The sequence below is a fragment of the Pan troglodytes genome, chromosome 16, assembly GCF_028858775.2.
Source record: "Pan troglodytes isolate AG18354 chromosome 16, NHGRI_mPanTro3-v2.0_pri, whole genome shotgun sequence".
NCBI classification, from domain to species: Eukaryota; Metazoa; Chordata; class Mammalia; order Primates; family Hominidae; genus Pan; species Pan troglodytes.
Window position 1 is genome coordinate 84713541 of NC_072414.2, and position 17850 is coordinate 84731390.

The 17850-nt window shown below is 40.5% G+C and overlaps 1 protein-coding gene across 12 annotated transcripts in view; it reads left to right on the top strand.

The window, feature by feature from the left end:
• Positions 1-17850, top strand: part of CHD2 (chromodomain helicase DNA binding protein 2) — a 127928-nt gene that overhangs the window by 15365 nt on the left and 94713 nt on the right. For 7 of the 12 annotated variants that reach the window (XM_003952732.5, XM_063794352.1, XM_009429878.4 and 4 more), the window contains 3 exons: positions 9179-9410; positions 12108-12194; positions 13890-13951. In XM_003952732.5, the coding sequence (XP_003952781.2) occupies positions 9179-9410; positions 12108-12194; positions 13890-13951 (381 nt within the window). Of the gene's footprint in view, positions 1-3441; positions 5989-9178; positions 9411-12107; positions 12195-13889; positions 13952-17850 lie in introns of those variants that run through there. The other 5 variants (XM_063794354.1, XM_063794353.1, XM_063794356.1 and 2 more) reach the window with 2 other exon arrangements.

A 17850-nucleotide genomic window follows, 5' to 3' on the forward strand; every position in this document is an offset into this window, starting at 1 on the left:
GACAGCGTTTCACCGTGTTAGCCAGGATGGTCTCCATCTGACCTTGTGATCTGCCTGCCTCGGCCTCCCAAAGTGCTGGGATTACAGGCGTGAGCCACCATGCCCTGCCTAATAAAGTTTTAAAATAAAAAAGTTAGACATAGCTAGGGTCACTTTTATGATTTTGGCATATAAAGAGTTGGCACTTACAAAATGTACCTGGTTATGTAAATATGTTTTGTGTTTTCAAAATTTAATAGTTTCCAAATTTTCTTTTTGATATTGTGAAAGGAAAATAAATCTTGAGATCTCCAAATTACTAAGCCAAAGGGAAAAGTCAAGCTGGGAACTGTGTCAGGCAAACCTGCCTTCCATTTTTTTCCTAAATAAGATAGCTAGAAAAATAAAAATGCTACATACCTCCCTCACAATTTGCCCACAAGGAAATTCCTTGTGGACAAAGAACTCAAAGCCATCCCCTCTGTTCACCTAAGACAAATGCATATCTGATTGCTTCCTCTGCCCTGTTGTTTTGCTAAGCCAGACTGAGGCATAAATGACTATGCCTCTACTCTCTTCTCACATGGAACTTGTGTATTCAGTGAAAGGCTAATCAAGAGACTTAAAAGAATGCAACTGTTTGTCTATTATCTACCTATGACCTGGAAGCCCCCTCCCCTGCTTCCAGTTGTCCGGCCTTTCCAGGCCAAACCAGTGTGCATCTTACACATACTGATGTCTCATGTCTCCCTAAAATGTGTAAAAACCAAGCTGTGCCCCATCACCCTGGGCACATACCATCAGGACCTCCTGAGGATGTGTCACGGGCACGTCCTTAATCTTGGCAAAATAAACTTTCTAAATTGATTGAGCTCTGTCTCAGATACTTTTGGGCTCACAGTATTAACAGACCTAATTCAGCCCTAATCTAGCTGCTGCATTTAGTTGCATAGTGTGAATATTTCACATTTTACTTTTACATTTTCATAAATGGGTATATGGATTATTTAGGTTTTTTTTATGAACAGAGCTCTGAATATTTATTTGCCTCGTCCTATACAAGTTTGATAATTTGTCTACATTACATGCCCACAAATTGAATTGCAGGATGCATACACTTTTTTATTTTTTTGAGTCGGAGTCTCACCCTGTTGCTCAGGCTGGAGTGCAGTGGTGCAGCCTCAGTTCGGTGCAACCTCAGTTCACTGCAACCTCCACCTCCCACGTTCAAGCGATTCTCCTACCTTGGCCTCCCAAGTAACTGGGACTATAGGCGCATGCCACCACGCCCAGCTAATTTTTGTATTTTTAGTAGAGATGGGGTTTCACCATGTGGTCCAGGATTGTCTCAAGTCTCCTGACCTCGTAATCTGACCGCCTCGGCCTCCCAAATTGCTGGGATTACAGGCATGAGCCACTGCTCCTGGCTGATTCGTATACATTTTAAGGGTTACTGGCTATTCTTACAATTATTTAATACTAAGAGACTTTAATTTCTGCAAAGCAGATGAGTGCAAAATAACCAGTTATAATGTTTCCCAAGTTAACAGAAGTTTAGTTATTTTTAAAAATTAGTTTATTGGCCATTTCAGTTTCTTCTCCGTAATTGCGTATCCATTTTCTTTGTGCAGTTTTTGGTTGGATTTTTGATAGGTAATTCTTCATATGTTGTGTATCTATATACTTTGTTATGTGTACATTGAAATTTTGTTTCCCAGTCCGTCTGGGAAACAAGTTACTTGTCTTTTAACCTTGTTTATAGTAATAACTTATTCTGAAGAAGCACAGGACTTGAACCAAAGGTGGAGAGTTTAAAGAACTGCATCCAGTATTCTTTACCAATAAGAAATGTGTGGCCAGGCGCAGTGGCTCATGCCTGTAATCCTAGCACTTTGGGAGGCCAAGGCGGGCGGATTACCTGAGGTCTGGAGTTCAAGACCAGCCTGGCCGACATGGTGAAACCCTGTCTCTACTAAAAATACAAAACAATTAGCCAGGTGCAGTGGGGCACGCCTGTAATTCCAGCTACTCTGGAGACTGAGGCAGGAGAATCGCATGAACCCTGGAGGTTACGGTGAGCCGAGATCACGCCACTGCACTCCAGCCTGGGCTACAGAGCGAGACTTGGTCTCAAAAAACAAACAAGCAAAAAAAAAAAGGTGTGACTAGTCAGTCTTCTTTGCTTTTCCATCTTAAGACACATAGAAGTGACTGAGAAGGAATAGTTACGCAATAACTTTGGTTTAATAATCAGTTCAACTGAAGAATGTATGTAAATAAGGGCAGTGATACCTAACGCTGATAGTTGATAGTGTGGATTGCATAATTCAGACTGTGGGGTGATATCTTACGCACATACACACACACACTCTTGGGCTTTGTCTTCTTTATAAGTAAGGATTAGGAGAATTTTGGCATATGCCTGACACATAAGTGTTCCGTAAATATTAGCTATTGTATCACTGGTAGGAAGTTAGCCTGGAAGTAAGTTTTATGGAATTCCAGTGTAGATTGCTTTGTGATTGTTTTGCCAGATTTTGCTTTCACCCACAAAAACACTAAACTCTGCCAACCAGTTCGGCCATTTTGTAAGTTAGGAAAATAAACACTGAAGTGAAATGGCGGCTCTTGGGCGGGGCTCCAAAGGCTGGCTCCTTTTAAGTGGAATGTTGCTGTGCTGCCCTCTTGTGGCCATTTGGGAAACGGCGATTAAAAATGGAACAGTAACTGTTAATGGCACTTCGTTTCAAAGTCCAGTTGCAAGAAGGTTAATCACTCCGTTTTTACCTACTTCAGAAAGTATTTTGAAGAGATACCAAATTCTTTTTATCCACAAGCAAAAGGAAGTGGTAAACCTTTTTCTCATCAGCATTTATTTTTGATTGGAATCTGAATTCCCAGTTTTGACTTGTTTTTTAATCTGTGTATTGTATTTTCCTTTTAATTATTTGTTAAGTAAAAAATTATAAAAGTTGTTTGCAATTTAGATGTTGAATAATTTTCAGATAGTTGTTTTTCATGAAGATTCTGTATATATGTTGGATAGTCATTCCTGAAAATCCAATGTTTAATTGCCCTGTAACTAGTAAGCCATTGGTAGTCCGCTAATTTTATTACTTTGTTATTTAGGTGAAGGCTTAAAGGACTCCACTCACTAACTCAGTTTGACCCTTTCTATTAGTCTTGTGGGCTTTCTGCCTCCTGTACTAAACCAGCACTAAAACTACAGCTTAGTACTAATAGTATTTACTATTATAATTATTAGGTATTAATGGCAATTCTACATAGTCTTTTAGGAAATGTCGTTTTTTTAAGGGAATAATTTGAATATATATATACGTATATATACACATGTACGCTATATATACACACATATACACATATACATATATACACATACACATATATATATACATATATATATATTTTTTGAGACAGAGTTTTGCTCTTGATGCTTGGGCTGGAGTGCAGTGGTGTGATCTCGGCTCACTGAAACCTCCACCTCCTGAGTTCAAGTGATTCTCCTGCCTCAGCCTCCAAAGTAGCTGGGATTACAGGTGCATGCCACCATACCTGGCTAATTGTTTTTTTAGTAGAGGCTGAGTTTCACCATGTTGGCCAGGCTGGTCTTGAACTCCTGACCTCAGGTGTTCCACCCGCCTCGGCCTCCCAAAGTGCTGAGATTACAGGCTGACCCACCATGCTCGGCCCATAATTACACTTTTTTTTTTTTTTGAGACGGAGTCTGGCTGTGTCGTCCAGGCTGGAGTGCAGTGGCACGATCTCATTTTCCATTTCCAGTTTATTTAGTGATTATTCCTCTTATGAGAAGTATGAAAATTAAGTAATGACTTTGTTAAGGCTTTTTTTTTTCTTCTTTAAGCAGTTCCCCTCATTAGTATTTGTATTCAGTCTTACATCTGATTCTGGTTCCAAAAACAATTTAAAAACACTTTTTTTTTTTTTGGAGACGGACTCTTGCTTTGTTGCCCAGGCTGGAGTGCAATGGCATGATTGCGGCTCACTGCAACCTCTGCCTCCTGGGTTCAAGTGATTCTTCTGCCTCTGCCTCCCGAGTAGCTGGGACTACAGGCACACTACCATGCCCAGCTAATTTTTTGTATTTGTAGTAGAGATGGTGTTTCACCGTGTTAGCCAGGATGGTCTCCCATCTCCTGACCTCATGATCTTCCCATCTCAGCCTCCCAAAGTGCTGGGATTACAGGTGTGAGCCACCGCGCCTGGCCTAAAAACACTTTTTTAAAACACTCATTCAAATCTTTGCTTGTTTTGTGTAGGGTGAGGTGTACTTGCCGCCCTTGGTTTGGATTTGACTCTCTCATGATTAGACTTACTTTAGACAATTAACTAGTTTAGACATTAAAAATACTTAAGGTATGTAATGAAGTGCTGTGAATTCACTATTAAGCTTCACTACTAAGTTTCAGTCATAAAATGTCACTAGTATCATTCCCTGAGAGCATCTGCCTCCCTCAACCCCTAAAGGCAAATATAGTTGTGAACTTGGTGTTAATCTTTTCTTGGGTTTGATTTTCATTGTTGTTATTTTTGAAATTACACAAGTAATCCATGGAACTCACAAGTATACTTCAAATAACCCATCCCTAACAGAGTAAACCAGTGTTAGCAATGTGGTGATTAAAATGCATTTATACACATACATATATGCTGACAGAAAAACGGCTTTTTTTCCCCCAGAAGGTATTGTTGTGTGCATTGTTACATTTCTAGGAATCACTCTCCTACACAAACTCAAAAACACATAGCTGCACAAGAAGATACGTAGAAAGAAAGATATTTATGGTTACAGTCAACAGTTTCGAAATACAAATACTCAGAAATATGGAAAGTGTATCAGAGATATTTGCAACTTACTGATTAAGTGAAAAATCTGAAAATAACCTAAATGTACCATTAATAGGGGAATGTTATATAAAATGTAGTGAATTTATAGTATAAACCAGTTCAAAGGGAATGAGATGGGCATCCATATAGACATATCCTGATGAGGGCATTGGCATTCCATTACATCCTATCTGCAGTGCTTCCCACTTCTCAACACAGAACACTATAAACATTTCTAGTTGGGCTGTTCTAGTTATCTTCAGTAAACTAATGCTGCCTTTTGTGGGTCTCTAGTTGGTAAAGATTTTCAGTCTTTTTGTTGCTGTTGGAGTTTTTTGTTTCCTAGTAGTGTGTAGACCTGTTGTCTGTGACAGTTTTATTGGTGGTGATTGCCAAAACATGATTCTATTCTTAAACTTTTGTCTGGAGTTAAACATTATAGTAGTTGAAAAACTAAATACGTTATTTCAAAGGGGAGGCAAATTGCACATTCTAGCAAATGAATGTGCAGTTGAATCCTTCTCTAATATACCAGGCACAAAGAACATCAAAGGAGATATGCTTAGTTTGCAAGTTTATTGGGGAGGTTGGCCAGCGGCCAGATTACTCGATAGTATGGGACAAGTGGAGGCAAGGTAGTGTAGATGTTAACAGCTGCCGGAGCTTTGGAGTGAGTCTTTCTAGGTCAGCATGTGTGTCATTGCTAAAAGTATAGAGAGCCAGCAGGACATGGTAATTGAAGCTCAGACTTGAGATGTGGCTGCCTGTTTTACATCTTGGTGGTGGTAACTGCTATGACATATGTCAGTATTGTGGAAGTATCTGATAGGTATTGAGCTTAGGATAGGAGACCAAAGGATGTTTTCTGGGAGAAGGTGATACCTAAGGCCACAAAATTAGAGAGGTATTTAATTTTCTGTGTCTGCAGTGGGTGCAGGAGCTAGAGGGGAGCAATGCTAGGTCTGGAGTCTGGAGCAGTGGGGGTGAGGGAAGAAATGATTAAGTAATGTGCCTTGAGAAATTGTCAGAGGCCAGGTTTTATAGGGCATGCTGAAATTGGATGTTATCAGTGACCAGAAGATCCGGATGCCTGGGAGGTGAACAAGCCTTCAGCTGCCTTTGCTATGGGAATACAGTTTCCAGGTACTGCCTTGCCTAACATCCCTTTCAAGTAGACTGCCCTTTCTATTAAATAAATCCCTTCCTTACTTACGAGGAAATTCTGGAGCTGTCTCTGTACCTGTCTGTCCATGAACAAATAGTGGAGGCAAAACTAATAAATTCCAGCTAGTGTCATGGATTGTGGGGTAACGACTCACTAATGGGTGTTAGCTGGGGAGAATTTTGTGTTAGAAGGGGAATCTCAGCTTGGATGTGATATGCTCAGATTTCCTGTTTGGGTAGGGCTTTGGCGTTTATAGGGCACTGCTTTCATAGCTGGCATTAGATGTTCTTATGACACTACTGGTAGATGTCACATAGGTTGACACAGGTTAAAAGATGACACAGGCCTGAGGTGAGCTAGGACTGAAATGGAAGCTGCGATGCCAGAGCCCACAGCTTCTAAGTGTTCCTATCACTATCCAGCTCTCCTCTTTCTTTTTTCTTTCCTGTTGACAACCTGCCTGGTCACAGGTATAAAATAAATGACTCAGATGCTTTAGTCACCGGGACTAGTCAGCTTGGACTGTGCAAAGGGTTAAGGAGTCAGTAATTGTAATGAGGTCTTGAAACTGTTGAGTCACTTGTTACAGGGAAGCCTGTTTTGGGACCTTGTGTAACAGGGATAAGAGTTAATAATGTTTTCTGAGTCTCTAATCTTTTGGCCCCCCTATGGTAAAATAGAAAGAAATGAGCTTTAGATCCACACTTGGATTGGAATCCTGGCCCCTCACCCTCTTCCTCAATTTCTAGTTTTGTCCATTGGCCAAGTTACATAAAAGAGGTCAGTTTTTTTCGTCATTCATATGGTGATAATAATGCCTAATAGTATTGTTCTTGGGAATAAGCAAAATAATACATATAAAGTACTTAGCCTAGTGTCTGATACCTATCAGGTGATCAGGAAGTTACATGGTTTTTCTCATCTTTCCCCACTTCCCAGTATTGAGAACCTTCCCTTGACCCCTGCTCTCCCATTTTTTCTCATTGCTTCCTCATGGTAACTGAAAGGCCTCTGTATTGTAATGTGCTGTGGATCCCATGGTGTTATTTGCGTCAGTCCCAGTTTGCAGTGTACTGCCCTGTGCACCTCTAGAAGATGCACTGATGGTAAATATAGAGCTTCCCCTTACCCTTTCAGGTTTTGTGCCACGTGTCTTATCTCCTGGCTTCTGAACTCAGGGACTTTTCTGTGAATGTTACTGTAGGTTCTGGGTTTTTCCTTGCCCCCCTCCGAGCAAAGATGGGTAGTTTTCAAGCAAAAGAGTGGAGTGAACAGTCCACCTCTTGCTGTAGAGTCCATCCATTTGAGGTCTTTCTGCTTCAGAGTATCTTCCCCTCTACCAGCATGCCCCTCAGTTGCTTTTTCACCATTAGAGGAAGATGAGGATATTGTTTTCTCTGTGCTTGAGATTGATACTCTATCACCCCTCAGTCTCTGTGGTTTCTGTTTTGTTCCTTTAGATGACATCTACCTACTTAGGTTGCTGCTCCCTACGGGATGTTTGGAATGAAGAAGGCAAGGGAGATGTGTGGAGGCCAGTAGCAGTCTTTATTGGGTTGGGTGTTCTCATTAGCATCAGAGTGCCCTTTTTGTTTACTTATTTCTGTTAAGTCTACCACTTCTGGATCTCACTGCAGATTATAAGGCAGGGCCTCTGGATTGAAGTTAATGTGTATAAATTTTTTTTTTTTTTTTTTTTTGAGACGGAGTCTCGCTCTGTCACCCAGGCTGGAGTGCAGTGGCGCGATCTCGGCTCACTGCAAGCTCCGCCTCCCGGGTTCACGCCATTCTCCTGCCTCAGCCTCCCGAGTAGCTGGGACTACAGGCGCCCGCTACCACGCCCGGCTAATTTTTTGTATTTTTAGTAGAGACGGGGTTTCACCGTGTTAGCCAGGATGGTCTCGATCTCCTGACCTCGTGATCCGCCCGCCTCGGCCTCCCAAAGTGCTGGGATTACAGGCGTGAGCCACCGCGCCCGGCCAATGTGTATAAATTTTTATAAAGCTCCTCAGATGAGCCTAATTTGCTCCTATTAGTGAGAACCACGATTGGATAATTGCATCCAGTTTGCATTCTTCCTCTTTGGGTAAGATGCTTTGTTTTTTTTGTTTTTGTTTTTTGGAGACAGGGTCTCACTGTGACACCCAGTCTGGAGTACAGTGGCAAATCATGGCTCACTGCAGCCTCGACTTCCTAGGCTCAAATGATCCTCCCACCTGAGTTTCCTGAGTAGCTGGGATCGCAGGCATGCACCATCATACCCAGCTAATTTAAACATTTTCTTGAAGAGATGGGTTTTGCATATTGTCCAGGCTGGTCTTAAACTCCTGGGCTCAAGCAATCTTCCTGCCTAGGCTTCCCAAAGTGTTGGGATTATAGGCTTGAGCCACTGTGTCCAGCTTGTTTTTGTTTTTTTTGTGTTTTTTTTTTTTCTGGAGACCGAGTCTCGCTCTGTCTCTAGGCTGGAGTGCAGTGGCATGATCTTGGCTCACTACATCCTTTGCCTCCCAGGTTCAAGCGATCCTTCTGCCTCAGTCTCCCGAGTAGCTTAGACTGCAGGTGTGTGCCACCACAGCCAGCCAATTTTTGTATTTTTAATAGAGACGGGGTTTCATCGTGTGGTCCAGGATGCTCTCGATCTCCTGACCTCGTGATCCGCCCGCCTCGGCCTCCCAAAGTGCTGGGATTACAGGCATGAGCCACCGCGCCCGGCCTGCTTGGTTTGGTTTTGTTCTGTGTTTTGTTTTTTTCTTGTTGAGAGGGGAATGATACTTAACAGGTAAGACTTCGTGGATTCATATATATCTGGTTTCAAATCCTACTGTGTTAACTAGGTGTGAGAGTTAAATACTTATGAGCCTCAGTTCAGCCTCATTTGAATGAAGGGGACAGTAATATCCATGTTCAGAGTTTCTGTCAAGAGCCTGTCCATAGAAATAACCTGTAGCATCATGTAAACATTCAGGAAATGGTAGCTATTGGGGATTTTGAGAATGGTAGCAATAACGTTATTTGGAATGTAAAAGTATAAATGTGAATTTGAAGATTTTGGTCTTATATTACCAAAATTACTATCTGCAAATGTTTTACCATGAGAATTTTTTTTAAAGCAGATTCATGTGTCAGTTCTTAAATATTTTTAAATCTCTCTCTCTCTCTCAAAATAAGTCACTCAGCCTCTGAAGAAGCTTCGGGTTCAGACTCAGGCAGTCAGTCGGAAAGTGAGCAGGGAAGTGATCCGGGAAGTGGACATGGCAGTGAGTCGAACAGCAGCTCTGAATCTTCTGAGAGTCAGTCGGAATCTGAGAGCGAATCAGCAGGTTCCAAATCCCAGCCAGTCCTCCCAGAAGCCAAAGAGAAGCCAGCCTCTAAGAAGGAACGGATAGCTGATGTGAAGAAGGTATCTACTTTGCCCTGCAGTACGAATGTGCTGCTAGCCTAGGACAAGCTAGCAGACCTTTGTTGTTTATGAAAACTCATTAGTATATCTTGATGATGAAACCTACAGCCATTTTTTCTAGTAATATACAGTAGTATATCTGAGGATACAAATGAAGACTTCTTTCTGCTCTATTAAGGAAAATAAATGACCTGAACCATCCAATTATAGGGAGGAAAGACAAATTTTTATACGCTTGGTTTTTAACTTTACTTATTTATTTTTGCAACAGAGTCTTGTTCTGTTGCCCAGCCTGGAGTGCGCAGTGGCACGATCTTGGCTCACTGCAATCTCCGCCTCCCAGGTTCAAGTGATTCTCCTGCCTCAGTCACCCAAGTAGTTGAGATTACAGGCGTCTGCCACCACGCCCAGCTAATTTTTGTATTTTTAGCAGAGACTGGGTTTCATCATGTTGGCCAGTCTGGTCTTGAACTTCTGACCTCAGGTGATCCACCTGTCTCGGCCTCCCAAAGTGCTGGGATTATAGACCTGAGCCACCATGCCCAGCCTAAAATATATTTTTAAGGTTAAAGTGAGCAGTTCCGGAAAGTTAATAATATATAGTTATAGGTTGGATGGACCTACAAGCCAGTCAGAATGATTGCACTGTGCCTTTGATAATCATTATCCTAAAATGAGAACTTCTAAGGAAGGCTCTTGGTTTTCTATGTACACATCCTTTTCACGTGCTAGCTCTCTGCCCCCCTCCAAAAGCTTATTACTCACGTAAGAGTACTCAGTAGTGAGTAACTCCACATAGTAGATTTTTCATGGAAGAGTTGACTTAGATATTGGCTCTCAAAAGGACAAATAAGAACACAAGGTAATTTTAGGATGTAAACATTATAATATATGCTGTAATAAAGTCATAATAGTTGAGGTAGAATGCCTGGCTGATACCTTGAAGTGATAAAACTAGTTGATGTAGTAACACTGAAATGATTTTGCCCTCCCAGTTAATAAGGGCTCCATAAAAACTTGTGTTGAGTAAAAACTTTCATAGCTCTAGCAGAGGGCCAGGTGTGGGCATGGATAGACAGGCTAGAGTAAAGCACACTTTCCCTCCTTCCTTTCTCTGCCAGGTTTTTTCAGAGTGTTTTATGTTTACTGCCTCTTCCTGTATTTCCCACCATTTGGTTATTCCTAACTCCTTCTGTTTGGACCTTTTGTCCTTTAACTCCAAGGTGATGCTAAGGCCGTTACAGAATCTGTGGACTTTGGGTTATGTGATTACATTGGATTCTAGTTGTAAAATGCCTATTCTGGGCCATCTTTTCTTTTGAAGCCTTGATTTTCTTCAGCTTACTTCATCATTTTTATGTTGTTGTTGTTGTTGTTGTTAAAGTCATTGTTGATAATGTCCTTTCTTAGTGACATTTTTGGATCATTTTTCATAAAGATGAGACAGGGTCTTGCTCTGTCCCCCAGGCTGGAGTGCAGTGGTGCAATCACAGCTCACTGCAGCCTTGATCTTCTGGGTTCAAGTGATCCTCCCACCTCAGCCTCCCAAGTAGCTGGGACTACAGGCACGTATTGACACACCTGTCTAATTTTTAAATTTTGTTGTAGAGACAGGATCTCCCTACGTAGCCCAGGCTGATCTTGAGCTCCTGAACTCAAGCCATCCTTCCGCCTAGACCTCCCAGGGTGGTGGGATTACACGCCTGGCCCTACACTTTTAAATACAAACATTTCACAAGTCTCAGCTAGTGGCTTCTTTTGTGCATGTTCTGAGCCTTACTTTTCCAAGTATTCTCATGACGTTAGCTGTCACCTGTAATTTGATAACCCATATTTCTCATCTCAGCTTTTGCTACTTGTTTAATTTCTGTTACACCTTTTCATGTCAGTGTTCCACAATCCATTTAAATTCCTTTTGCTTATGTGTGATTCTGTTAAAAGAATACAGAATATACTTAGTAGTAGTTATCTCTGGGGAAGAAAGTGAAAATGATTTTTCTCCTCAACTAATCTGTCTTTTAAACTTTTTAAATCACTGGTGAGGATTGTTACAGGTCTTAAAGGTTGTTACAGGTCTACAAAAATCAGGTCTTAAAGGCAAAGGGCTAATTACTGCTACAGAATAAAAGTAGATGTGTTAGAGAAAGGGTGGCAGTGGTTCTCATTCTGAGAACTTCTAGCTAAGTGTTAGCAATGCCTCATCTGCATTTATCTGGGATGTTACATGACCTGAGGAACTTAAAGAAAAATACAAATTCCTGATTCTTTCTTAATTAGACTTAATGGGGGCTTTGCTGCATGTATTTTCAGTTTCACAGGTGGGTTAGTGCAGTCAAGACTGAAACTCAAAGCAGTAGGGAATTTAAAATTTATCAGTAAATACTTTGTCTTTAGTGGAAACAGCCGCTGTCTTACCTTTCTGTGTTATTCAGCTGTGTGTTTATATTTTAATGATGGGTAAGCGGTATACCATATAGATTTATAGCTGTTAAGTAATGAAGACAGTGTTAAACTAATATTTCCTAGGATAATATGCCTATTTTAAAAAAAATGGCGCTTTATTGTCTCATAAATAAAACTAGCAAAACAACCCTTTTGATACTTGGTTACTTGAATTCTCTTCAATTGCAATAAATGTTTGATAATAATAATGGGGGTCAAGAAAAAAGATTAATGCGTGGTCTCTTAATTTTACAGATGTGGGAAGAATATCCTGATGTTTATGGGGTCAGGCGGTCAAACCGAAGCAGACAAGAACCATCGCGATTTAATATTAAGGAAGAGGTAAGGAAAAAATGTTTTAAGGGCATGCATTTAAACTCCCTATCTTACTTCATTCTTTCTGACTCTGGTATGTATTACCATTAAAAAGACTGAACTTCAGGCATAGGGGTTAAGTGACTCTAATATGAGCTATCTATGACCAGATACAGTAAGGCAAGAAGTTAATAATCAAATAAAAGAATCTAACCAGAAAGATCATATAATAGTGAATTTTTTAGTAGAGTATTATACAGAACTGACCTCAAAAGTGTTTATTTTTTAAGTTGTCTCTCATAGTGAAAATTGATTATATATAGCAAGAAGTTTACTTTTTTAAGCCCCTAACTTCTAAATCTCCTAGATTTTTATTAAATGGGTAACTTGTTTGGTAAACAAACAGAGCAATAGAAATAGTTTTGGATTTATTCCTGAAAGAGGAGGGAGTGCTTAATTAATGTATCTACTTTTATTTAACTTCTTAAATTTGGTTTCCTTGCTCATTTTTAGTGTGAGATATAATAAAATGAGTTTCGAACATACTTACTCTAATCGTGAGAGATTGAATAGATCGGTGATTTTTTTAAATTGGTATTCTATACCAGGCTTGGTTGTCTATAGAATCAGACTTCTTTCACCTTTCTCATTTTGTGTGATATTTTTGTGGATTCTTATTCTGAATTAGGTTTATAGACTAGATCCTGAAGAGAGATTCTTTTGTCTCAATGAAATGTCTACTTTCTGCTTTCTTGGGAGGACTTTGCTAGTCTTAGCTATATAACGTACTTCTGATGAAAGTTAAATATTGATAGCCACAGGTCAGTGAGTTGGGTGTGGGTTTTTAAATAAATGTACCTTAAAAATCTAATTCACCCTAACATCTGCATTACATTTGTGATGTTTTATTTTGAGTGACCTCTGAGCTGTTTTGCCTTTGCTTTTGTTTTCCACAGTGTCTCGCACTAGGTTACTGAGCCATGTTTGTTAAAACCAATCACATAGTTGTAGAAATCTTTCCCTCTTTTACATATTAATTAACACATTCTCTGTAGGGTACAAGATTAACAGCGATAGGAATAGTTTGCCATTTTCCTTAATTGTGGAGAGAAAGAGCTACTGAAATGTCTGTGACTGTAAGCTTTCCTTGGCCTAGTGCTGTTAGCAGAGCACTGTTGGCTCATGAGTGAACATACTCTTAAATGAGTCTAAAATGAATACATCAGTAGTTGGTGCCTTTAAGGCACACTGACTAAATGTTGTGGCATTTTTACTTGATAGTCTCAATCTGCAGTATCCAGTATGGTCCCCACTACTCACATGTGGCTTTTAAAATTCGCATTAGTTAAAAATAAAACTTCCATTTCTCAGTCACATTTTAAGCGCTTGGTAGTCACATGTGGCTGATGGGTACTGTATTGGACATTGTAGATACAGGACATTTACATCATTGCAGAAAGTTATTGGATATTGCTGTTCTGGAAGTCAAGCTGAGATAAATATTTCCTGGCTTTAGAGATAACTCAGTGATAGCAGAGAGATATTAATTTTCAAATCAAAAGAAGAGGGAGTTCCACCAAGCAAGTGCTTAGGTTTCTTTGTGTCTAAAAGCTCATATTGAATAATAGTATATTGAGTAGATTGTTGATCCAGGAGATAGTGTTGTCCCGAAGAACTGTGAATTAAAGTCTGTAATCATTTTTCCCCCCTCACACACTGAAGGCAAGTAGCGGGTCTGAGAGTGGGAGCCCAAAAAGAAGAGGCCAGAGGCAGCTGAAAAAACAGTAAGTCTTTCATGGGGGAAATTATTCAATCTAGTAGTTTCAAACTTGTCAGCATTTCTAGGACTGCCTTCGTTGTGTCTTTAGTCTACTCCAGGTCCCTTAGTCTGCTTCTGTCTCTCTTACTAGCTCGGGTGACTGTCTACCTTGACCTGTTGCAATAGCAGCAGCAGCATTGGAAACTCAAGATTCTCAGTTTAACACATGGAAGGGGTCCATGTATACTCGAGCTTTTGCTTGGGATAAATCTCAGCTTCTTCCATCGGGTTAACCCAATTAGCCCATTGATTTTTTTTTCAGAAAAATACGTATAAATAACAAGTACACAGGTATTTGGTATTGTAGTAAGCAAGGAACAAATGTAGATTTGCTATTTTTATGGCAAAATTATATTGGCTGAATATCCATTTTGGTAAGAAATTACATATTGTTGTTTCTGTATAATTTTAATGTTGCAGTTCATAAGCCAGAAAAATTTAATTTGTGGACTTAATGTGGAGTTTCTTTATAACATAGATTTATATGTTGATTTTTTAATTTAAAAAGTTCGATTTATATGATATGAAATTATTTGATTTTTTTTGAGAAATAATTTTTAAAGTCATTTTTTGGAGAGGGTGTGGATCCCGTTGACAATCTGAATTCTATAGCTTCTCTCAAAAATGTAGATATTCAAAACTTTGTATACCAGTTCAGGGGTTGTCATGTTAAACAGTTGTCCATGGCTTCTATTAAGAGCTCTAGGTACATATGCTCTGTTGTAAAATATTATTACTCTTTAGTAAGTGGCCTAAGGCAAGTCATTTGAGATTTTAAAACCCATTTCCTCATCTCCAAAAAAAAGAATAATACCATCTACCCAACAGGATTATTAGAAACTATGCTAAGATTTTGTGACATTAAATAAATGTAGGGTATTAAAGAGCCTTACAGAAAAGTCAAGTACTTAATTTTGCCCTGCTAGAGCGCATTCAGTTTTCATTTGTGTTTTGGAGAAATAGTAACTGTAAGCAAACCTGCACTTGGCATCTTAGAAGGCTTTTGTTCTGCCCCAGTCTCCTGGTCTGCTTGGGAGACTATTATCTGCTTACTGGTCTGATGGCCTTTTGAGTATCTTTCCTGAAATGTCCACCTTGATTACACCCTGGGAAATCCATGCATGTAATCATTACTTCATCATCTGGCTACATTCCTTTGGTCTCTTGACTGCAAGTTAAATGGTGCTATGCTTGAATTCTTGACTTCCTATTTTAATGGCCTTATTTGTGTGTGCAGAAGCCAGCGTTTTTTTCAGTCACTGTATAATACATTGCACTTACTCTGTTTACTGGCTCATAGTCTTGTCAGCCTTTTTGTTTTGTTTTGTTTTGAGACAGGGTCTCACTCTGTTGCTCAGGCTGGAGTGCAGTGGCTTGATCTCAGCTCACTGCAGCCTTGGCTCGCTGGACTTAATTGACCCACCTAAGCCACTCGAGTAGCTGGGACTACAGGCATGTGCTATCATGCCCAGCTAAGTTTTTAAAAATTTATTGTAGAGATGGGGTCTCACTATGTTTCTCAGGCTGGTTTCAACCTCCTGAGCTCAAGCAGTCCTCCAGCCTCGGTCTCCTAGGATTACAGGTGTGAGCCACTGTGCCCCGCCACTTATCAGTCTTAAGAATTCCCCAAAGTTGGCAACCTTCAGTAGCATATATGGACCTTTCTTTTTCTGAGTAGAACCTCTTAGTTCCTTGCAGAGTGGGATCTGTCTTCTTTTTCATATTGCTTCCCTACCCTAGGGCTGTTCATAGGAACTGCCTTGGGCTGAGATAGTTCCCCTCATGTTCCTGTGTTTGGGCACTGGGCTAGCCTTCGTTTCTGCTGTTCTCTGGCCAGCTGGTGAGTATTGTGGATTTACAGAGAGCTCTTCTCCTGAGTCACCAGTTGAGATTCCTGAAAGATTAATTAGGGGAGGTCTTGTAGCTGCTGACACTCAAGTTGCAAGGCACTTTAGGAGCTTTCTGTGATCCAAGCTGAGCAAGTGTAACATAACCTAATGTGTGGTCACATGCATTTCAGAATTCAGACTCACTCAGAGAGTGAAAGGTTTGAAATATTGGCACAAAGAAATGCTTTTCTGAAACCCTGCAGATTTTATTCACACATTTTAGAGTTTTTAAAAAGGGACCGTTTTGTAAAATTGGTTTAAAAAAATTAATTCCAAACTTTAGGAAAGTTGCAAGAATAAAAGTGCAGTACAAAGGACACCTTATATACTTTACCCAGATTACCATTTTTCCTCCATTTGCTTTATTATTATGGGTGCTGTTTATTTAAGAGAGAGGGTCTTGCTCTGTCACCTAGGCTAGAGTGCAGTGGTGCAACCTTGGCTCTCTGCAGCCTCAATCTCCTGAGCTCAAGTGATCCTCCTACCTCAGCCTCCCAAGTAGCTGGGACGACAGGCGTGCACCACCATGCCTGATTTTGTATATTTGTAGACATAGAGGTCTCACTACGTTGCCCTGGCTGTTCTCAAACTCCTGGCCTCAAGTTATCCTCTCACCTTGCTCTCCAAAAGTGTTGGGATTAGCATACGTGAGCCACTGCACCCAGCCTGTGTATATTTATATATATACAAACATGTTTTTATGAACTGTTTGAGACTAAAATTCATAAAATTTTACCTTTTATCCCTTTACCTTAAATATGTAAGGTGTATTTCTTAAAAATAAGGATTTTCTCTTTTATAAGCACAGTACAGTACAGATTCAACTTAGATTTAAAACATTGCTGACGTACTTTTTTTGTTTTTTTTTGAGACGCAGTCTGGCTTTGTCGCCAGGCTGGGGTACAGTGGCGCGATCTCGGCTCACTGCAACCTCCGCCTCCGGGGTTCCAGCAATTCTCCTGCCTTAGCCTCCCGAGTAGCTGGGACTACAGGCATGCGCCACCACGTCCAGCTAATTTTTTCTATTTTTAATAGAGACGGGGTTTCACCATGTTGGCCAGGATGGTCTCAGTCTCTTGACCTCGTTATCAGCCTGTCTTGGCCTCCCAGAGTGCTGGGATTGCAGGCTTGAGCCACCGCACCTGGCTGCTGATGTACTTTTGTCTGATTCATATTTCAGTTTTGTCAGTTAACCCAATAAAGTCTTTCATAATATTTTTCCATCTCTACTACAGGATCTAGTTTAGGGTCAGTTACATACAATTAGTTGCACATCTTTTTTTTTTTTTTTTTTAATTATACTTTAAGTTCTAGTGTACATGTGCACAATGTGCAGGTTTGTTACATATGTATACATGTGTCATGTTGGTGTGCTGCACCCGTTAACTCGTCATTTACATTAGGTATATCTCCTAATGCTGACCCTTCCCCCTCCCCCCACCCCATGACAGGCCACAGTGTGTGATGTTCCCCACCCTGTGTCCAAGTGTTCTCATTGTTCAATTCCCACCTATGAGTGAGAACGTGCGGTGTTTGGTTTTCTGTCCTTGCGATAGTTTGCTCAGAATGATGGTTTCTAGCTTCATCCATGTCCTTACAAAGGACATGTCTGATTTCTTTAATTGGGAGCACTTTCACAGCCTTCTTTTGCTTTCAGGACATTGATGTTTTTGAAGAATGCAGTCTTGCAAGGGACTGTGTTCTTTGCAGAATTACAAAGAGACCAATTACCCCGTCACGATTTGTATTAGGTTTTTATTTTTTGGGATGGACTCTCGCTCTGTCGCCCAGGCTGGAGTACGATGGTGCAATCTCAGCTCACTGCAACCTCCGCCTCCTGGACTCAAGTGATTCTCCTGCCTCATCCTCCTGAGTAGCTGGGATTACAGGCATGCGCCACTGTGCCCAGCTGATTTTTGTATTTTTAATAGACATGGGGTTTCACCATGTTGCCCAGGCTGGTCTTGAACTCCTG